The sequence below is a fragment of the Zootoca vivipara genome, chromosome 5 (assembly GCF_963506605.1).
Source record: "Zootoca vivipara chromosome 5, rZooViv1.1, whole genome shotgun sequence".
Taxonomy (NCBI): Eukaryota; Metazoa; Chordata; class Lepidosauria; order Squamata; family Lacertidae; genus Zootoca; species Zootoca vivipara.
In genome coordinates this window covers 11,335,504-11,358,490 of record NC_083280.1, presented here as the reverse complement: position 1 = coordinate 11,358,490, position 22,987 = coordinate 11,335,504, and the positions used below count along the sequence as shown (strand labels likewise).

General features: G+C 40.8%; 1 protein-coding gene across 4 annotated transcripts in view; it reads left to right on the top strand.

Moving 5' to 3' along the window:
• The window catches only part of PIK3CA (phosphatidylinositol-4,5-bisphosphate 3-kinase catalytic subunit alpha), a 52,325-nt gene that overhangs the window by 17,221 nt on the left and 12,117 nt on the right, over positions 1–22,987 (top strand). For 3 of the 4 annotated variants that reach the window (XM_035132836.2, XM_035132839.2, XM_035132838.2), the window contains 17 exons: positions 3,145–3,439; positions 7,492–7,907; positions 9,938–10,147; positions 10,689–10,939; positions 12,990–13,235; positions 13,968–14,053; positions 14,859–14,964; positions 15,213–15,365; positions 16,054–16,188; positions 16,830–16,954; positions 17,248–17,329; positions 17,825–17,989; positions 19,194–19,297; positions 20,368–20,539; positions 20,720–20,826; positions 21,689–21,810; positions 22,672–22,750. In XM_035132836.2, the coding sequence (XP_034988727.1) occupies positions 7,556–7,907; positions 9,938–10,147; positions 10,689–10,939; positions 12,990–13,235; positions 13,968–14,053; positions 14,859–14,964; positions 15,213–15,365; positions 16,054–16,188; positions 16,830–16,954; positions 17,248–17,329; positions 17,825–17,989; positions 19,194–19,297; positions 20,368–20,539; positions 20,720–20,826; positions 21,689–21,810; positions 22,672–22,750 (2,495 nt within the window). In that variant the 5' untranslated portion in view covers positions 3,145–3,439; positions 7,492–7,555. The remainder of the gene's footprint in view (positions 1–3,144; positions 3,440–7,491; positions 7,908–9,937; positions 10,148–10,688; positions 10,940–12,989; positions 13,236–13,967; positions 14,054–14,858; positions 14,965–15,212; positions 15,366–16,053; positions 16,189–16,829; positions 16,955–17,247; positions 17,330–17,824; positions 17,990–19,193; positions 19,298–20,367; positions 20,540–20,719; positions 20,827–21,688; positions 21,811–22,671; positions 22,751–22,987) is intronic. The other variant, XM_035132840.2, reaches the window with a different exon arrangement.

Sequence of the window (22,987 nt, the reverse complement as noted above, 5' to 3'; positions counted from 1 at the left end):
GAACCAAGGTTTTGCTGCGCGCGTCATTTTTTTGTCATTCCATCTGGATTCCTGTCTCACCCCCACCGCTAGCGCCGCTTTGCTTAACTCATCCATAGTCCGCGGTTTAGGACCTCTCGCCAGCTCATCCTTAACGTCTGAGTGCAACCCCAGGTAGAAGGCTGATTTCACTGGCTCACTGTGCAGATCCCACCCCAGTTTGTGCACTAGCATGGTGAATCTCGCCCAGTAGTCCCGAACTGTCGATTTTCCTTGTGTTAAGTTATGAAGCTCTTCTTTTGTGGCTTCCATTTCAGAGTCACTCGCATGCATGATTTTTAAAGCTTCTAAGAATAGTTTTGCGTTCTTCATGCAATCATTTTTTTGCGCGATGAGCGGTCTGACCCATTCTCTGGCGGCCCCCGTCAAATGCTCTATGATAAAGGAGACTCTGTGCGCGTCATCTGGGAATTCTGCTGCATGCAGTTCCAGCGCATAATTTATTTCTGTCTCAAAGCCTAGGTACTCTCTCGGGTCGCCGCTAAACTTGGTGACTAGGGTCTGTCCCCTCCTCACTTGGACTAGCTGGGGCTGGGGCACCCCCCCACCTCTCGCAGCTTTTTCCTCATCCAGCTTTTTCTGTAACTCCACCACCATCACCCTTAGTTGCTTCTCAGTTTCATCTTTCGCTCTCACCTGCTCTGCCAGCTTGTTCAGCTCCTCCCGCGTTCCTCGTGCTTCCTCCTGAGCGGCAAGTAATTGCTGGTGTGCCTGCGCTGTCAGGTTCTGTAATTTCTGTAATTCCTGTGCCGCGGCTTCGGCCTCCAGCCTCCACTGCTCAGCGTCTTGCGGGCTCATCGCGGCCGCTCCAAAGTAGCCAGAAAGACTTGGAGGTTGCTGTCACGGTGGCCGGAGTAGGCTACTTCAGAGTAACGACTCTACACAGCTCTGCATTTTATCTTTTGTTGGTGCTGAGTATTTACAGTGCTGATGGCAGTGCTATTTACAAAGACACATCTGTTCAGCTTGAATCAGAACCTCCAAGTGGCTTTTGGCGCGTCTTGCGCCAGCATAACAACTTGGGGAGACCCATCCTCTTCCCCCGACGCTTTCTGCGCAGTTCCGGAGTTGGGGGGACTGGTCTGCCCCTCTTCCTTCCCCCTTCCTGTCCCACCTGGGACGATGGCTCTTCTACCCTGCCAGAGCCTTGGACACCACTTCCTGTTTCCCCACTTGAGCTGGAGCTTTCCCTCTTTTCAGCCTCGCTCGGGGCTGGGCTGGAACTCAGGAGGGGAGGGGCTTCGCGATATCCCTTGCCCCTCACAGTTTGCTTTTTTTGTTGGTTTCAAATCTAGTCTATTTTTGTGTTACAGTAAATATATTCTTTGTTTGCTGTAGTCCTGTTTGTATATACAGTGGCATAGCATTTCAAAGGTGAAGGAAACGTTAAGTTGCTGCTGTTTCACTCTTTTAATGCTAAAAGGAGGATTTTTGACTTAGCCTCCTTTTTTTGTAAATCAGCATATGCTAGACTCTGGATAATTAGGGATTTGTGGCCTCCTGTGACAAAACCTACCAAATTATTGTGAAGTTATTTTGTTTTCAAAAATCATGGGATAAATATTTGTGGGGCACACCTTCTATTTTGCTGCAGCAGCAGTCAAATTACTTTGCCTTTCCTTTGCTACTACAGCAGAGGTTATCAACCTTTCTGAGTCCACAGTTCCCTTGATCAACTACATTCTTTCTGTGCCACCCTTGTGGGTCTCAGGAGCCCAGTTATGTCACCGCTTGCCTGCAGAGCTGGCAGCTCACCCTTTTTCAAACACCCTCCTTTGTGGAGTGTTCCCTCGGCCTTCTCTCTGCTCCCCTCTCCATGGGAGTCCTCCACCCCGGTCTCTGAGCTGCCCCCCACCCCACCCCAAAGAGAGGTACCTCCTCACACTTCCCCACAGGGGCCTGGGAAGCACCCCCTGGCCAGCCCCAGCAGCACTTTTCACATGGGGAGCTTGTAGCCAGGCTGCAGCAAGAAACAGCTGTGAAAGCCTTTTGGAGGCAGAGGCCCAAAAGGGCATCAGAGGAAGGAGGGAGGGAATGAAAGAGGGACAGAGGCCAGTGTTGCCTGCGGCACCCCTGACCATTTAAGGCACCCCAGGGTGCCACGACACACTGGATGAAAACTACTGTACAGTGGAATCTTTACCTGCTGCGACCATAATCTATTCCGGAGGTCCGCCCGGAGGTTGTAATGGGTCGCTGGGAGAGGTGCCATTGTGCGCAGGCCATGTGGCGATTGCCTGCTTCTGTGCATGTGCAAACGGCAATCACCGCTCCTGCGCAGGTGCAGACGGCGGCAAACCTGCCGGTTACTTCCAGGTTTGCCGCGGATGTTGGGCGAAATGGATGCAAGCGGAGGCAGACATAAGAATTGGTTTGACTGTACTACCATATTGTCACTGCATTGACATTTGTTGCACATCTCCCTATGCTGGATCATCTCAGGTTACATTAGTGTCATGGAAAGAACTGGTTACTTCCCTTACTATTGAGTTTTGAGAAAGAAACCTCCAGTACTATCATTGCCCCAGTTTCCTTGAGTTAGGATGCTTGCATAGTAAAGTAATGCAATGTGGGATGCTCCCCACATGACCCAGGACTTCTTGCTTTGGCCTGGCAACATGCAGAAGGGGGAGAACTGTAGCATGCCCCTTACCACTGCCAGCCTTAAAATAGGCCTTAGAAGATGGCAACCCTTTCTTACTGTAGATCAAGACTTCTTTATGAACAAAAACTACCTTGATACATGCCATTAATACAGATACCTGTTTCTATTGTTTTATCACATTCTAGCGTCCTACTCTAGCACAAGCGGGGTGGGGTGGGGATAGCAGTAGTGGTGTAGTAGGGAGAATTGGGAAGTTGGGGGTGCTTAGTTCTCAGTTATTCTCTTTGTGTTGCTTCCAAAAGTTCACTTCCTCCAGGTGGACCCCTATGAGGCAAGGTAAACAGCTGTAGTGACCCCTTGTGAGGAAATGTAAAGCACGGCACTCCCTGCTCCCCACCACAAAAATGTCCCTGTAATATACAGATCTTCCTCTCAAAAGTAATTATTTTCCTGGTATACGCCTGTTGAGAGAATTTCATTTTCCCCCCTTTATTTTCCAGGTTGGTACCTTAATTAGACACTTGACCTTCAGTCAACTCTGCTAATCTTGGAAATAAATATGTTCAAAATGATAATAAGTTTAGATCCTTGCAGTGAAGATTCATACAGAATGAATTCCCAGAGTTGAAAAACAGTTCATGTGAAGAAGGCAGTAGCAATGTTTCTAGATTATATCAAAGATCCACATCTTGGTACTGTACAACATACGGATAACAGAACATCCAATAATGTGATCATCATGTGAAACAGAAGGCTGTGTAGGATCTGCTGATCCAAGAGAATAAGAGGTTGCAGGTATGTAGAAGTTGTTTTATATACAGTTTTTTCTCATTCTGATCCATAGATTGGCAAAATACCCTGCAGAAGATTATTTACCTTGGAGATGAAGGTTAAATCCAAATATTTCATTTGTGTTTCTGCTAGGTGCAAAGTGGAAAACATTTCATAAACATGTAAATACAATATACTGAGTAGGAAATATTTCTAAAGATTCGAAAAGATGCTTTGTCCCAACTTTAAGCACTGGAAATAGGCTTCAAGGTTTTGAGAGCTGTTTCCAAGGAATCCTTTCACATCTTGATGCCATGACAACTTGCTTACATTAGCCATTAACAAAGACTGTCAACAAGAGTAAAATTAGAGCTTGTATGTGGCTCTATGAGAACAAAGTCTTAGTTTGAATGTGCTACTTTGGGCAGCATCCAGAAATACGTTTGAGATCTGCTTTTCTTTTCAATTAAAATGTATAACTATTTTGTTCACAAATTTTACATCTGTAATTGCAGAAGTAATAAATATAAACTGAGGAACTATGAGAGATATTGGGATTATAGAGACATAAAGCTAGAATAGCATTAAAGGGTATCTAACCTTTTGGTAACAAAAGTATTGGTAGAAGGATTGAAGCCAAACTAAAGTAGTATGTTCTATTGAAATCAACAGGGTTTCATTTCGTCATGACTAATTTGGCCAGTTGACTTATGTGGGATCTAAGTTTAACTAGCTTTTTTGGATCTAACTCATTTTCTTTTTCTCCACTGCTCACTAAAGAGGATTGTCTTTATAGATTCTCAACTTTACCAAATCTATTATCTTCTGTTTAATAGTTATAGCTGTATTTTAAAAGAGCTGTGTCTTTGATATTCCTTCTTTCCAAAAATCTACATTCTGGAGGCGTAATTCCATGTGTCAGCAAAATAAATGTATACACATTCTAAGTACAGACAATCTCTTGCCATTTCCTGAAAAAGAAGAAACACAAATGCCAACTGCTATTTTGATTCAACCGCTCTATAATGGGAAACTTCAATTGCCTGCTTCCTCAAATAGTGTGCTTTCCAGTTTTAACTATGGAACTTTACTTTAAACTGCCAGACAAAATTTCTTCCTTTACAGCTGAGTTTTAAAAAGGCATCTCTACTGTTCTTTCTCTGGGTAAAACTGCATGTGATTCCAGGAGATGTTTGTTTGTTTGTTTTTTAGGGGTGTGGCACAAGACCAAACACAGCATAACACACACAAAAAACACAAAAAGTGGAAAATATTTCCCTATGTTGAACAATTTAATAAGCATTTTTTCTTGTACCTGTACTTGTTTGAGGATCATTTCTTTGTCTTTCCTCCAAGTCGCTTACAGTAGCGTACAAGCTTCTTCCATCATGCACATAGATTTTATCCTCACAACAATTCCATAAAGCATAACTGGCCCAAAGTTACACAGAAAGCTTCATAGCTGAGGGGGGGATTTCAACCTGGGATTCTCCATTCATAGACTGATACTACCCACTACACCATACCACCACTTTCCCTTTCAAAAGAACAGTGCAGACTTAGAAACCTGTAAATATTGATTGCAAAGAGTGGCCCAGGAGGAAGGGGTTAAGCACCTTCTTCCCTGAGCATCACTGCTGAGGTCAAACTCTCAACCCTATACAGGTGTCCCATATGACCTCAGAAGTGGTGTTTGACAGTTGGCATGGTTGTGGGGCTAGGGAAGCATGGTTCTATTTGTGGTGGGAGTCCCTAATTATACACATTTCTTGGTCTGCAGTATATCAATATATCTCTAACATTCTGAATATTCCTATGCAGATGTATCTACAACCCTCACTTTTAAATCAATGGGACAATCAAAAGCAAAACATACCCTCAAAAGAATTTGTAACATGTCTGTTGGTAACTCCTATAATTTCTAACACAAAAAATAGAATGCACTGCAAGGTTTGCAACTCCTGTTGTGGTATAAAAATGTTTGGAATTTGGGAATCTCGGGAGGGGGGGAATGCATAATTTGAAAATCTCTGATGGGTCAGAAAACCCAGAATATTTTTATGCCATATATGGGATGTCATAGACCACTACAAATGATCTCTATAATTGTTTGACTTTTCCAGTGCATGGAATTTGGACTTTTATGCTAGTCTCGTTATGCAATACTCATTTTACAAAGTATCATCCAAGAGGATTTGTATGTTATGTTCCTTGGTTTCATTCTCTACAGTTAAGTAACATCGCTTTAAAAAACCTCACTCCTCTGGCTGCTTTGCCATCCTTGGAGAAACAAATACTGGGTACCACGCCACACATCACCTTCTCCCACTCCTTGCACATAGGAAGGCTGCTATGAAGAGCAGTTGATCTTTATTGCAAATTGAAAAAACTAGGGAAACATTCCTACAGTGGTACCTCGGGTTAAGAACTTAATTCATTCCGGAGGTCCGTTCTTAACCTGAAACTGTTCTTAACCTGAAGCACCACTTTAGTTAATGGAGCCTCCCGCTGCCGCCGCCGTGCAATTTCTGTTCTCATCCTGAAGCAAAGTTCTTAACCCGAGGTACTACTTCCATGTTAGCGGAGTCTGTAACCTGAAGCGTCTGTAACCCGAGGTACCACTGTAAATGCAATTCACAGCTCCCACCTACATTTTCATTTAGTTGGGAAGGGGATTATAGATCTCTCACATTGTACACAGTTTGTCCCCAGGCTGATATGCTTTTCAAAAGAAAAAAGAAAAAAAAGCGGTGTACACAACTTCACATACTTCAGAATAATGGGAACTGAAAAACATCATAGACCTGACCTTTTCCCATACTTCCTTGATTTTGATCCATTAGTGTTTTTTCCCTGACAGTCTGAGACTTCTGTGCATCTGTGACTGCTAGGTATTTTAAAGCAAGATAGCATATTCGGGAAGATAAAGAGTTGTACAGGAAGTGCCTAAGGGGCTGCTTGTTGCATAAGACAGGTGTCACTTTTCAAAGCTTGCATATGAAGTGTGGCTAGCTGACAGCTCTAGGGTTCTGGACATGCAACAGCACAGCAAAATGCCATAGCTTTCCTGCTACTCTAAACTTCTGTACCGGGAAAACTGTGTGTCAGACAAAAGAGGTGCTTTAAGATTTGTTACCAAAAATCCTTTGCGCTGAGTAAGGTTTTTATGTTGACTGACTTAAGGAACAAGAGGATTAAAGTAAAATCTTGTGAGCAAAGTTCAGAGTGGGCTCGAAAGATTTGTGTGTGCAGTCTATCTCTATGCCTCAGCCAGAGATCTCCTGAAATGACAGAAAATACAAGTGTCCTGGAGCCAAAGTGTTTTATTTTTTAGAAGCAAATTGGTGAGACAACTCTTAAGAAAGGCATGTCCTGTTAAAACTCTGGGTAGTTTTGTGGGAAATTTGCTTCATTCTGATGTGAAGTCTCTTGCGTTTTTAATAAAAACCTTCACAAAGGAGGCTAGAGAGCAGTTAGAGACAACATCTATTTTTTGCCCAACCAGGTGGCTTTTTGTATTTTGCAAGAGAGATTGTTTGGGGAGGGGAGATAACAGCTACAGCCACAAATGTGTCATGGCAATATTTCTGTAGCCCAGCTTTTGGACCAGGATGTTTGTAGCATGCCAGAGCAGTGTTAGCTCTTGCCTCTCACAATAAGCCTGTATACCTGGCATCCATACCTGTTTGCTCTGGTAAGCCCTGCCTGCGGGCATGCCAAGTTTGATGGCTGCTGCCGTTTCCATTTTCTCTTCTTCCTCTTACCTGACTTCCAACGCTTGGTGGGTATAGGACATTTTCATTATTATTTTTTAGGCCTTTATTGGGTAAACGTAAAGAGTTGATCACTATAAATGTGCTTCCGCCCAAAGCAAGAATGGCTGCTCACTTTCTGTTGAGCAATAGTTGGCATGATAACTTGATTATGGCAGATGATGGAAGAGCAAATTGTTAACGATTGTTTGCCATTTATTTTTATTTTCTGCAAAGTACTGGAAATGTAATATCACATGGAAATTTAAAGTGATTGTGAAAGACATGTGCATGCTACTTAAATATTACTTTGTTTTTGTTTAGGTTATCCTGCAGGAATCTACAAACATAGTCTTTTGATACTCTCAAGAGAAGGTACCTAATAAAAATGCCTCCAAGACCATCATCCGGTGAACTATGGGGCATCCATTTGATGCCACCAAGAATCCTAGTAGAATGTCTTCTACCTAATGGCATGATAGTGACTTTAGAATGCCTCCGTGAGGCCACCTTGTTAAATATTAAACACGAACTTTTTAAAGAAGCTCGAAAATACCCTCTCTATCAGCTCCTTCAAGATGAGTCCTCTTACATTTTCGTAAGTGTTACGCAAGAAGCAGAAAGGGAAGAATTTTTCGATGAAACACGGCGACTGTGTGATCTACGGCTCTTCCAGCCTTTTCTAAAAGTCATAGAGCCAGTAGGCAACAGAGAAGAGAAAATTCTGAATCGGGAAATTGGTGAGGCCTATTCATTTGTTACGAATATTTATATGCCACTTGACAGTCTAACGACTCTCAGAGTGCAGTACAAATTTTAAAATATGTAAAGGAAAATGGACACAATTTGATTCCCCTAAAGCCTATGGGCTTTCCATGAGAGTATGGAATCATAGAATTGTAGAGTTGGAAGGGGCCCTGAGGATTATCTAGTCTAACCTCCTGCAATGCAGGAATCTCAGCTAAAGCATCCATAACAGGTGGCCATCCAACCTCTGATTAAAAACCTCTAGTGAAGGAGAGTCCACTTCCTTCTGAGTTCCACTGTCAAATATAGTTAACGGTCATGTGATAAAGTCACTATGTGATGGAATTATGAGTAAATGGTCTTTTTGGTTGTGTAACAAATTGCGTACATCATGTCAGAAACTGCAAATTGTTCATTAAAACATGATTGCAAAGTCCGCTGAGCTCTTAACATGATTATTGGGGATCTTGCTATTAATTAAAGCAGGAATGGGGAACCTTCTGTGCGCTATTTGGCCAGATATTTTTTTCCTCGCACTCCGTGAGTCAACTCTGAGACCACCCACCTGTCAGTCATCTGATATCAGGTGACTTGATAGATGTCTGAACCTGCTAACCTGTCAGTTTACTGGTGGGGGAGAAGTCTGCTGGAAATGTGCTGGCAAAGCAGCACCTGGAAAGATTGAACTCTTCATCAGCTAATGAGCATAAATTTCTATCTGCTGTCTGCCAGTGTCTGCTTTACCAGTGTGTCCCCTACAGGAATCAAACTACCAAAGCAACACCGTGCAGGATTTAACCCCCTGCTTTATCATCTGACGAGCCAGTTTCCCATGGGCTGGGGAGGTGGGGTGGGGGGACTAGTGACCACAACTAAAACAGAATTGAACCCTGCCCAGCCATCAGCTGACATCACTCAGTGATATGCCCAATTTGATGCTGATGGCTAAGGAAAGTCTTTACACCCAGCTGCCATTGGATACCTTTACAATGCCATCTTATTCTAGGCGTATTTCTACAGCTACACCATACATGAATGGAGAAGCTTCAGCCAAATCCCTCTGGGCTATTAACAGTAATCTCAGAATAAAGATTCTCTGTGCTACCTATGTAAATGTAAATATTCGAGATATTGACAAGGTAAAAAGAACCACTTTGTTTTAATATGACTTGAGAGCACATGCATATTTGCACATATTTTTAGAGTGCAGTATTCCAGTGATAAAACGGTTGAGGGACCTCTGCATTTATTATCTTGAGTTAACAGTGGTATATGAAATGCAAATACGCACAGCATGTATTGAGTATTCAAGCTATTCATGCACATATCTGATGTGGAAATGAACATTAGTTTATTAAAAGCAGTTGAGTCAGCAATACCCTTTTCACTAGAATAAGAAAATCTTGTCACATTTGCAGAGTCTGGGGTGCTGCTACAGTAATCAAACAACTGGATGCTGTCAGGTGAGGGTGGAATCGCAGAGTTGAAGGGCAAAGAGATTTCCCCTCCTTTCAACACTTTACAGCTGCACTAGGCCAACTGTGCTGTGCTGAGTTGTGTTTTAAGCTGTTTTCTCAGTTAATAACTTTTTACCTGAGTGCCACTCTTCGTTGACTTGTACTTGCTGTCATTGTGATGGTGCATACTGTACTTGATAGTGGCTCAGCTCTTTTTATTATAAATTTAATCATTGCTAGCGACCATGGGCATTTCTTTATATAAAGGTGGGGTATAAGTAAACTTTGGTGACAGCCTTTGGAACCCTTTTGCTTGACCTGGGGAAAAGTTCCAGAACATGTCTAATCTTACTTGAGCAGAATAGTTGCAGTGGGTACAGAATATGCTTCACTGCTGCAGCCCCTTGAGCTATGGAGACAATTGCTGTAGCAGTTCAGCCGTTCAAGCAAGACAGAGCTGAGCTCTTGTGGGAAGGGGTAGAGGGCAGAGTGACAGGAAACTATACTCTGAGGACTCACTGTTTCTGAACATGTATCAAAGAGAATTGCTCTCCTTTCTTTTTTAGGTTTTGCTATTGGCATGCCTATCTGTGAATTTGACTTGGTTAAGGATCCAGAAGTTCAGGACTTCAGAAGAAACATTCTTAATGTTTGTAAAGAAGCAGTAGATCTGCGAGATGTTAACGCACCCCATAGTAGAGCATTGTATGTCTGTCCCCCAAACATAGAATCTTCGCCCGAGTTGCCCAAGCATATATACAATAAACTTGATAAAGGTAAAAGAAAAGAAAACACAATTCAGTGCATTTGCCAGATTGGTGCCAGATTAATGTGAAGCTGCTTGAACAGTGAAATTCAATTCATTTCCCACATATGCCCATTTCACTTCAGTGTGAGTAATCAGCTCAGTGAAAATAGTTACATTTTCAGACATGTCGTAGCTCGCTCTGCACTAGTTTTCTTCTACTTTAGCAGCATTATTCAGATTTTTCTCTCTGTTATTGTTAGGGATCGCTTAATAAAGTTCCAATGAAGCAGTCTTATTCAAAAAAAACCTGAAGGGTATATTGAAGGTATATTATCTATTCTAATAGCCCTCCCAGCCTTTCTCCTTTCCATTTTAAAAGGTGCTTTGGTGGAGAGCTAAGAGGAACCCATAGCTTGTTGCTGCAGCCCTAAAGATTGCATATTCTGGATAGAGAGTACTGAATTGCGTTTTAGATCTTTTTTGTGCCTGTATTTTCATATATATATATTGTATTTAGTTATGTGGGCATTATCCCTGATGTAACCTGACATAGTTTCCTTCTGTTCCAGGACAAATAATAGTGGTGATATGGGTAATAGTCTCCCCCAACAATGACAAGCAGAAGTACACTTTAAAAATCAATCATGATTATGTGCCAGAACAAGTCATTGCTGAAGCAATCAGGAAAAAAACACGAAGTATGTTGCTGTCATCTGAACAGCTAAAGCTCTGTGTGTTAGAGTACCAGGGGAAGTATATTTTAAAAGTATGTGGTTGTGATGAATATTTGCTAGAAAAGCATCCCCTGAGTCAATACAAGGTGAGTAAACATCTTGTTCATTTTGAAATTTAATGCTTCTTGTCAGAGTTAGATCTTGTGTGCAGTTAGGGGTCAGAAGAGGGATTTGCATATGAAAATGTGCAAAAGATGAAGTGCTGAAGCCAGGTTTCCATTTTTTTATGTGCTTTTATTGGGTGTGATTTGGCGGATTCACTGGGGATGTTAAAAGTTTATGATATTTTCCTTTCAGTGTGGTTCACCTACTGTTACTTGGCAAGGTGTACATTGAAATAGATTGCTTTCCATTTTTAGACCGATCAATCCCTTCCTGTAGCTTGGGAGGTACAATTGGATGCTCATGAACAACTGCTTTTGTGGTGTCCTGAAATGTGCAGGGAAGAGCATGAGTTAGGGCCATATTCCAGGGCTAGACCAGAGGTTTTTAGGGAGTGGGTGTGGGTGGGAGAATCACTTTTGCCATTGCTGAGACTGTTGGGCTGCATCCCTGTGCTCTGATGCACCTGCAGCACTGCACAAGCCCAGGATCTTAGTGTCTTTTTCATGGACATGGACAGAACTTACACATGGTTTGTTAGAATGTTGAGAACTAAAGTCTGCGGTCAAAAGCACATAATCCAGTGATTCTCAAAGGGTGTGGCGCACCACACTGATGTGGCAGGAGAGGGTGGCAAGTGTGGTGATAAGATTCAAGGGCAATTAAAGAAACATTTAAACTTTTTAGTATACAGTCGTACCTTGGTTCTCAAAGACAATGCATTCCCAGAGTCCGCTCGACTCCCAAAACCATTCAAAAACCAAGGCGCGGCTTCCGATTGGCTGCAGGAGTGTCCTGCAGCCAATCAGAAGCCACGCCAGGCGAGGGGAGGACTATTGGGTATTCAATTCAAGGAGAAGGATATTTAAACTTGTAGAGACAAAGAGTCATGAAGATATTTTTATGGGGGTAAAGGTAAAGGGAATCCTGAGCGTTGGGTCCAGTCGCGAACAACTCTGGGGTTGCAGCGCTCATCTCGCTTTACTAGCCAAGGGAGCCGGCGTACAGTTTCTGGGTCATGTGGCCAGCATGACTAAGCCGCTTCTGGCGAACCAAAGCAGCACACAGAAACGCCGTTTACCTTCCTGCCGGAGCGGTCCCTATTTATCTACTTGCACTTTGACATGCTTTCGAATTGCTAGGTTGGCAGGAGCTGGGACCGAGCAAAGGTAGCTCACCCCATCATGGGGATTCGAAGCGCTGACCTTCTGATCGGCAAGCCCTAGGCTCTGTGGTTTAGACCACAGCGCTACCTGCATCATGAAGAGGTTTTTATGGGTACATCTTACTTAATGAGGTGGTGAAAATCATGTGATATAGGATTGCACCTATGTATATTTTCATGAAGTGAAATCCAGTTGTGCCTATTTACTAATGGAACAAACACTGTTGGCAGAGTAGATTTTCTGGGCCCACCCCTTGCGCCCCCAAAAACCTGCTGCAGAGGTGTTGGGGGGGGTAGAGAGAGGCAGTGGGGAGGGGCACAAATTGCTGCAGGAGGAGAGGAAAGAAAGGTCCTTTTTCACGAGAGGACGTTTGCTTATGTATTGGTGGGTGTCACCCATAGTGCTTTCTAAAATAAGTTCATTATGGTTGAATACATTTACAGTACACTACTAAATAAAACCATAATTCAGAAATAACAGAAAATTTTCATTACCAAAAATTGTGCGTTCTCTTTCCTCCGCCTTCCCTTTTTTATAATTCTCTTTTCTTCTGATAGAAAACACAAGAAATGTGCAGTTAGTGAGGCAACAGTCTATATGTGGATATTTCTTTTTCTCCAAGTGGCAGTATAAAAAGACAAGTTTGTCTCTTGTTTGGCATGCTTTGTGATTATCTGCTACTTAGAATGACCTGCCAGCCCTACAAATATTGCACGCTAGCTTCATTAAACCGCTTATACTGTGGTTCCTGCTTCGCCTTGAGTTGCAAACCATTCACAATGCCGGCATTGTAATCTTTGCAATTAAGCAATGATGCTGCAAAGAGCAGCATCCAGTGCAATAATTATGTTTTCTCTGCCTATTTCAGTACATCCGGAGTTGTATCATGCTTGGTCGAATGCCCAATTTGATGCTGATGGCTAAGGAAAGTCTTTACACCCAGCTGCCATTGGATACCTTTACAATGCCATCTTATTCTAGGCGTATTTCTACAGCTACACCATACATGAATGGAGAAGCTTCAGCCAAATCCCTCTGGGCTATTAACAGTAATCTCAGAATAAAGATTCTCTGTGCTACCTATGTAAATGTAAATATTCGAGATATTGACAAGGTAAAAAGAACCACTTTGTTTTAATATGACTTGAGAGCACATGCATATTTCTGATGAATGACTCTTAAAATACTTAGGGGTTTTTTTGTTTCTACATTACTGTCCAGGCACACCGAACCTTAAACTTTTTGTCTGGGTGTAAAATAAATAACTTTTTTTGAGTTATTTACATATATTGGGCAAAACCTAAGGTGCTTTCTGTTGTTGTTGTTGTTGTTGTTGTTGTTGTTGTTGTTGTTGTTGTTGTTGTTTTAGTTTATTACTCACCCTTCAGTCTGAGTTCCCAGTGATGCCTACAGCAATTTAAACATCAGTATTAAAAACTACTTAAACAAATTACTGACACAAGAATAGGGTGGATCAGAGGTACATCTTCAGCATATGGCGGAAACTGTATATTAAAGGTGGCAGGTGTACCTCTGTGGGGAGGTAATTCCACATCCTAGAAGCTGTCACAGAGCGGTGGAACTACCAAGAGGGCTCCTCTGCTGATCTTAACACCTGAGATGGTCTGTGGGGAATAAGTTGGTCTTTCAGATGTTTGTGGCCTAAGTTGATTAAAGCCCTAAACATCAATGTGAGCACCTTGAATTGAGCCTGGAAATAAACTGACAATGCAACTATTTTAGAACGGGGGTTAGATGAGTTACTCTTGCTTGATATTTATCTTGTAACTCCTACTTCATGGTTACTTGTAGTATAGTCATGTTCATAAACATATTTTTTTTTCAGATTTATGTCCGAACTGGCATCTATCATGGAGGAGAGCCATTATGTGATAATGTGAATACTCAGAGAGTACCTTGCTCCAACCCCAGGTAAAGAATATCACTAAAATAATGAAAAGAAACCTGATGTTCAAGTTTGTAGAAACTTACTAACAATTCAAATAATTGCTTTACAGTGATATTTTGTGTCTTTCTTTCCTCCATCTAAAAGTGAGTTTGGAAGTTTAGTTTTTGTTCGGATCTGATACCTTAATGTTCAAGGAATATATAGAATCATAGGATTGTAGAGCTGCAAGGTGCCATGAGCGTCATGTAGTCCAACGCAGGAATCTTTTGCCAAGAATGGGGCTCAAACCCATGACCTTGGGATTAAGAGGCTCATGCTTTACCCTCCCCCCCAAAAAAACCCTTCCTAAATACCCTCAACAGCACTCTTCAAATACCTGAACAGTTATTGCATAGAAGGAAGCAAAGACTTGTTTTTCGCTGCCTTGAAGGGTAGGACTTGATCTAAGGGCCTTAAGTTACAGGAGAGTAGATATTTGCTGAACATTCGGAGACATTTTGTGAAGGTTAGAGCAATGGAACCAGTTACCTAGAGGGATGGTGTGATCTCTGTCATAGGAGATTTTCAAACGGAAGCTGGACAACCACCTGGCAGGGAAACACTGAGTTTCCTGCACAGAGCAGGGCATTGGGGTAGATAGCCATCAAATTAGCTTCCAATGGTTCTACGAAAGTAGAATGCCACACTGGAAAATTCAACTCAAACTTGGCTTGGTTTACACAGAATTGCTTTAGTTTTTTTTATAATTTGCCATATCATTTTTAAAGCTTCTTTACATAGCACTTTTGGTTAAAATCTTGGGTCAAATCTCTTTTATCTTCCTTGCAGATGGAATGAGTGGCTGCAGTATGAGATGCACGTTCTTGATCTTCCACGTGCGGCTCGGCTTTGCCTTTCTATCTGCTCCGTTAAAGGGAGGAAGGGTGCAAAGGAGGTAAGGTTCTTGTCGTTGGATATAGTGAATACTTGTCAAGGAGGGAGAATATCTCACTTGAAATTATTCTTCTGATTTATACTGTGTTGATCTCTAAACTAATGAAAACAGTTACTTTGTCATCGTATATTTGAGGGTTTTTTTTTAAAAAAAAAAGTCTGCCCCTGCCCTTTTAATTCCTCTATATCTGAGTTTGAAATGTGTTGCTAATAGACGAGACTAAACAGTGATTATTTGCTCTTTTTAAGGAGCACTGTCCATTGGCGTGGGGGAATATTAACATGTTTGATTACACAGACACTCTTGTTTCTGGCAAAATGGCTCTGAATCTGTGGCCTGTACCTCATGGGTTGGAAGACCTGCTAAATCCCATTGGAGTCACTGGATCAAATCCCAATAAGGTAAATGGACATTTCATGCCAATTTCTGGCTTATTTACTTACAGTTCATTGTGTTAAATTGAGGATTATCCCAAGTGAATTCTAACGGTCCTCTGTCTTTTAATAAAATATTGTCACTGTTTCCAAAATGTAACAATGGTAAACCTGTATAAACTGCAGTATTTTGGGCTGTAGATGGGGGCTCACATAATTTATGCTTCTGTGCACAAAAAAATAATTAATCTGTGCATTAGAAAACTGGCATGTCGGTGAGAGGAGCCTGCTAGAACCCTTGTATCTGACAGCTTTCTATATAGGAAAAAAATGCTTTCACAGAGGAGCATGCAGTTATCTGAGCCATTAGTTGCAGTCTGGAGTGCTGTTGCCAAGGTTGTCAAAATAAAATGTTGTGCAATTTGTGAGGATTTTGCCTAGTGATACAGAACTAATGTCTTTAGGTAGCCTGAATTGTTCCATCCACAAAGGTTACAGTGGGACTAATGTCTCTACCAAAGTCCAAATTGAGTTTACTACGGATGCAGCTTTGAAGAACGCAACTTTAGCAAGCTACTGTTGGGGTCTTTTCATTCTTTGACTAGCGGCAATAAAACTTGGTCTTCTGAAGACAGCTGGTTTTTCTGTGTGTGTGTGTGTGTATTAAAAAAACAATATTTTAAATCATACAAGGACAAACTTCTTTTCTTCTTAGGAAACTCCTTGTTTAGAGCTGGAATTTGATTGGTTTAGCAGTCCTGTAAAATTTCCTGACATGTCTGTAATTGAAGACCATGCCAATTGGACTATATCTCGAGAACTGGGGTTTAACTACAGTCATGCAGGACTGGTAAGGAGAATTTTACTTTCCAGGTTTCATTGTGGCTAAGAACATGCACTACAAGCTAGTTCTCACCTCACTCATGAAGTTTTATCAGATTGCTTTAGGCAAGCGACTGACTCCCCAACCCACCAACTACAGGGTTAAGTATTGAACAGGGTTCAATAATACAGAGTGGTTGTTAGGGCTACTGAGATGAAGTATGTGAGATGCTTTAAGTATTCAAAAAGCAATATATACAAGCGAAACTCGGAAAATTAGAATATTGTCGAAAATTGCATTTATTTCAGTAATGCAACTTAAAAGGTGAAACCAATATATGAGATAGATGCATGACATGCAAAGCAAGATATGTCAAGCCTTTATTTGTTTTATTGTAATTATTTGTCGTTAGGCGGGTCAATTATAAATGGAATGTAATTAATGAAATGTAATAGAGATTTTATTTTTGTATTATTGTAACTATATGTTTTATTACTGTGGAATTTCCAAAAGAAAGTATTTGTAAAAATTAAAAGAAAAAGAAAAAATAATGAGTTGCATTACTGAAATAAACGCACTTTTCGGCGATATTCTAATTTTCCGAGTTTCACCTATATATAGTATTAATTGTAGTATGAATAAGTCCCCATTGCTCTCTTGTTTTACAGAGTAATAGACTAGCACGAGATAATGAATTAAGAGATTGTGACAAAGAGCAGCTGCGTTCAATCTGCACTCGAGACCCACTGTCAGAAATAACTGAACAAGAAAAGGATTTCCTTTGGAGCCACAGGTATGAAAACAAGACATTGGGTCATAAGTAGGACTATGAAAAGTAGGTGGGCAATCAAAAACATGATGCTCCCTGGATTGCATTTTAAGTGGGAGGGCAAAGAAACTGGGGTGAGGGCACAGGACTTGTGTCATCTGCCCCTAAGCTTAACCCACAAAACTCTGGCTTTTTGTGAAGTCTCCTGAAGATTATTTTTAATCTATAGCCAGCGTACTAAATAGTTCCACGTAGTAATGACAACAATTCTTTAAATTCTTATTTCAAAATCCCTTCTCTTGTTGGTTTTTTTGCAGGCATTACTGCGTAAATACGCCAGATATCCTACCTAAATTGCTCTTGTCTGTCAAATGGAACTCTAGAGATGAAGTAGCCCAGGTAGTATCTCCATTACTTAAACACACTTTTAAACTGGCTACAGTTGTTAGCAGTAGCCTTGGTCAAAGTCTTTCATTATAATAGCTTCCATGTTGATGGGGGAAAAAAGGGGGGGATATGACATTAGTTTTGTTCTCTTACCTCTTAATTAATAAAACATTTTTGTTGTAACAGGATCCCATAAGCTCTCTTTAATAGTATTAGCAAAATTTCCTCTTGATATAATTATGGCCCATAATTAATATTTGAAATTTGTTACCCCAAGCCATGGCAGTTGGAACTTTCATGGCAGTATACTTCTGAACACTAGTTGCTGAAAGCTAAAAGGATGAGCCCATCATCTTCATATCCTGTTTATGCACGTCTAGAGATGTTTGTTTGCCTTTCTGCTGTTGGAAGTAGAATATTGGGTTAGTTGGAATTCCATCTGATCCAGCACAAGACCATTCTTGTGTTCTCATGACTGATACAAATTCATTGTTCTGTACTGTGCAGATGTACTGCTTGATAAAAGACTGGCCTCCCATCAAGCCTGAACAGGCAATGGAGCTTTTGGACTGCAATTACCCAGATCCGATGGTGCGAGCATTTGCAATTCGATGTCTAGAAAAATATCTGACAGATGACAAACTCTCTCAGTATTTGATTCAGCTGGTACAGGTACTGTGATCTATTTTAGTCAACTGCCTCTTAATGTATGCAATTGTGCCTGAAATTTATGCTAAGACTTTATATAACTTTTCTGGATGATGAGAATCATAATGTCTCTGAAAGGTTAAAGCTTACCAAAGTTACCGCAGTGCTTGGCTGCATATTAGATTGTTCTGCTGACCATTGCTGATAGCTGGATAATACATTGCTGTAGCACTTCAAAGGTTGATAGCCCCCCTCCCCAAAAGAGTAATATTATGAGACAGAAATGAGCAAAGGCTCGTGCAGCATTGTAAATAATTCCACCAAGTTACCAGCCTATCGTTAGCTATATCTATGGATTTCAAGAAACAATGTTTAAATCTTTTCATTGCATACCCTTACATGCAGTGGTATAAAATGGTGGTTCTAGGCCAAGAAGATTAAGGAAAGAATAGAGAACTGAAAGGGAGAAAAATATTTAGTATTTCAACTTTTGGGGATCTTTAAAGAATAAATTATTTCTCTTCCCCTCCTCCCCATTCCAAATGACTCTGTTTTAGGGCATGTAGCAGCAAATAAACAAACGCAAACGTAAACCGATATATTAACCAATATAAACATGTATATTGTAGATATAATCAAGCTATCTAATAATAATAATAATAATAAATAAATAAATAAATAAATTACTATTTATACCCCGCCCATCTGGCTGGGTTTCCCCAGCCACTCTGGGCGGCTTCCAACAGAAATATTAGAATACAGTACACTAATTTCATAAAGATTAAAAGCTTCCCTCAACAGGGAATCTCAGAAAACTGCAGGGGACAACAGAATTAGACACAAAACATAATAAAAGAGCAACTGCACTGTTTGTAAAATAAAGCAGGCAGCTTCAGGCACAGTAGTATTTTGGGTTCATTCACATATCCAGACTGAGAACTTCCTCAGATTTCTTTATAAAGGGCTAGATACTGCTGAAGGCAAACTGTAATTTAGAAACTCTGGATCAGCCCTGGTCACTAGAGCGGAAGGGCAATCTATATTCACCCAAAGTGAGTAGGTAAATTATAATCTGCAATCTTGGGATATAGGTAAAAGGTAAAGGTAAAGTTAAGTTCAGTCAACGGCGACTATGGGGTTGCAGTATATCATGCAGAGTGGCACAACCTTGAAGTCTTCCACAGAATATAGCTAAATGCCAATTACACCTCAATCCTCTTGTGCCTAGGTTCTGAAATATGAGCAGTACTTGGATAATCTGCTCGTGAGATTTTTACTGAAGAAGGCACTAACCAATCAAAGAATAGGACACTTCTTCTTTTGGCATCTAAAGTAAGTTTGGATTTCTTCTACTTTAAATGGCTTCCTGTTATAAAGTGATGAAATTTTGATCTTGACCACCCTGTGCTTTTATTTTATTTTTATCTATAAAGCACTTGAAAGTATTATTTTTATTTTAAAAATTTTTTTTAAAAAATTGGCTTGATGTTCAGAAAGATACTGCAACTGTTTTTTGGGCTTTGGGGCCTTCCAATGCCTCAGTGATGAATGCAAGAGATTTGGTTCAGAATGTTGATTTCTGCTTAAATCGGCAACAGTATAGCATCAAGATAATAAAAATAGAACGCTTTAGAAAACCATATATTGAGTCGGACACGACTAAACAACAACAACATATTGATTTTCATGCTGAGATGAAGAATGGAATATTGAGTAAATGGTATGTAGGTGGGTGTGGGTGTGTACACACACACACACACACACACACACACACACACACACACACACACACAGTCCACTTATCTGACTATCTAAATCAGGGGTAGTCAACCTTTTTATACCTTCCGCCCACTAATGCTCTTTCTTGCTGGTAAAATTTCCTTACCGCCCACCAGTGCTCGGTGGAAGGAAGATTCAGCTTGTGCCGTAGAACCCCCTACTGCCCACCTAGAATCCTGAAACGCCCACTAGTGGGCGGTAGGGACCAGGTTGACAACCCCTGGTCTAGGCCAGTGTTTCTCAACCAGTGTGCCTCCAGATGTTTTGGGACTACAACTCCCATCATTCCTGACCACTGGTCTTGCTAGCTAGGGATGATGGGAGTTGTAGTCCCAAAACATCTGGAGGCACACTGGTTGAGAAACACTGGTCTAGGCAATCAACCCTTGCCTTTCATGGCTTATTACTTCTAACAGGGAGAGGCTGTTTGGCTGAGTACTGTACAAGAGGTTGCCAATTTCTCCCTGATATAGAGTTGATTGACTCTCTTAAAATTTGGGGCAGGATTCTTTCCCATCCTTGCTTAGTGGATACTTTTTTAACTGGTGAGTCATCCTGAATAGTTAGATTTTTCTTAGCAAATGCTTTATTAAAAATTAACCATAAATTATGCCTTCTTTTAGGTCTGAAATGCACAACAAAAATGTAAGCCAGAGGTTTGGTCTGCTTTTGGAGTCATATTGCCGAGCATGTGGGATGTACCTTAAACATCTGAGCAGGCAGGTAGAAGCTATGGAAAAACTTATTAACCTCACAGACATCCTTAAACAGGAGAAAAAGGATGAAACTCAAAAGGTAAATTTATAGATTTAGCACTGGATGCATTCTTCAGCACTTAGAGTTGAAATAATTCATCTAAAAGCCTTTTAAGAAAACATGACAGTTCATGCTAAAAATTGAAATTGGTCACAAACACTGCCTTCATTCGTATTTGACTGATGAGCTTGTCAATATTTGGATGCTGTTATCCATCAGGTACAGATGAAATTCCTTGTGGAGCAAATGAGGCGGCCAGACTTCATGGATGCATTGCAAGGCTTTATATCTCCGCTCAATCCTGCTCATCAGCTTGGAAATCTTAGGTATCATCTTTCTCAGATTTCATAAATAGGCATGAATGTGTCTGGAACATTTAAAATGGACAATTGCATGAAGAGCCTCCTCAGTCACCTTTTTCTAAAATCCTGTCCTGTCGCTAAAACTAGGTCACAAAGATTCATCTTTTTATTTGTAGCTGCATCACATTTGGAGATTGCTGTTTAGACATGAAACGTAATACTGCATTTTGGTTTAAGGCAGTAGTGGGGAACCACCAACCCAGATGCCAGACTTGGCCTACCAGTCCCCCCTACCATTTGGCCCATGAAATGCACATTTTGTGGAAGCCATGCCCACCCCCCAGGCTACACCTGACACCATACATGACTTCAGGTGTGTAGTGAGTAAGGGTTGAGCTTCAAAGGAACAATCAGGACCTTTAAGTCCCAACTGCCCATCAGCTGGTGGGTGGTAGGAGTGCACCTTGCTCACAGAATGGGGACAGTTTCCATTCTGGTGGGTAGAACAACTTGTCTCTCAATCCTTTTATGCCCTAATGATGTCATGTGGTTGACAGGTGCGTGTTGCTGACCATCCGTCCTATTTGGTCTGCAATGAGGCTGATCAGGATCAGCCTCATGGAGCCAAAAATGTTCCCCGTCACTGAGCTAAAAGTGGAGGATGGGGAGTGGGGGGTTATTGTTTGGTTTTGGTTTTTTGTTCTTGTTCTTATAATGTATTTTGTGCTTTTATATTGTATTTTTATGTTGTGAACCGCCCTGAGATTTGCGGGTGAATAATAATAATAATTATTATTATTATTATTATTATAGGTCTATAGAAATATTATCATTTATGTCAGTTTGAAGGTGCATTTGTTTAAGCAGCTATTTTATCCTTTCATAGGCTTGAGGAGTGCAGGATTATGTCATCTGCTAAAAGGCCACTTTGGCTTAATTGGGAAAACCCAGATATCATGTCTGAGCTGCTGTTTCAGAACAATGAAATCATCTTTAAAAATGGAGATGGTGAGGAAGTATATTTCATTGTAACCTGTATATGTTTCTTCATCACCCTAACCATCATAAACACCTCTATTATACCTCCAATTTATAACATCAAAGTAAAAGATTTCTCCCAAATCCTTGTGAAGTTTATATTAAGATCTACTGTATTCATTTTCTCCAAAAACACACACAAACCACACTTCCACTACACAGTATTAGTGAGCAATAATGCAAATGCCATCAATATGTTTCCCATAGGAATATATTGCAATGTTTAGCTGGTGATACATCACGATGCTGAAAACCAGATAGCTCCCAGTGCTAGTGCTGGCCTATCTGGCCATGACATTCTCATTCAGGGAATGGCAGTCACTATCTTGCTGTATGGTGATTTTGCATCTAGGGAGACAGAGCAGAGTGCTGTGGCAATTGCACATAGGCAGTTGTTCTCTTTTAGCATGGGAGGGCACATGCACACAGATTAGCAGGAGCCCCTTGGTTTTTTTTGCCTAGCTGAGGAAACCAGCATGGCTGTTTGAGGTGCACTCTGTTCTGTCCAAAGAGCTTTCCTATGTAGGTTGTAGCTGGCAGTGGGGGACCAAAGCACTTGGTAAGCTTTTCTGCTGTTGCCCAATACCAGATATAAAGTTGTTTTATTCCCAATCTCTAGAATTAGTTTGATTTCACATTTTTGTCACAGGTTGTGTATTGATTTTTTTAAACACAGTCATTTTTTAAATCAATAAGTCATTGATAATAGAACAGAGTAAGCTTATCATGCAAAACTTTGATTTACTGGTAACTCATTAAAAACAAAGTTGTTGAAGCTGTTTTATGCCTTCCAAAAGTCCCCAAAACCTGTGTTCACTTGCATGTTTTCAGATCTACGTCAGGATATGCTGACACTTCAAATCATAAGAATCATGGAAAACATCTGGCAAAACCAAGGGCTTGATCTTAGGCAAGTATTCATAAATATTGCTAATGTTGCAATCTGTGTTTTGTTTACCATTCTGCCTGAAGAAGAACATATTTGGTTCAAGAGTTTGCAGAAGATTTTAGTTCATTTATTGTAATCAATAACTACCCATTCTACAAACGTTTTAAATTTTCTTCTCTATCTAATCAGTCAGATTACTGCTTACCATTGTCATCAGTATCCAGTGAATATGTAAATGGCTACAAAATCAAGTATCAT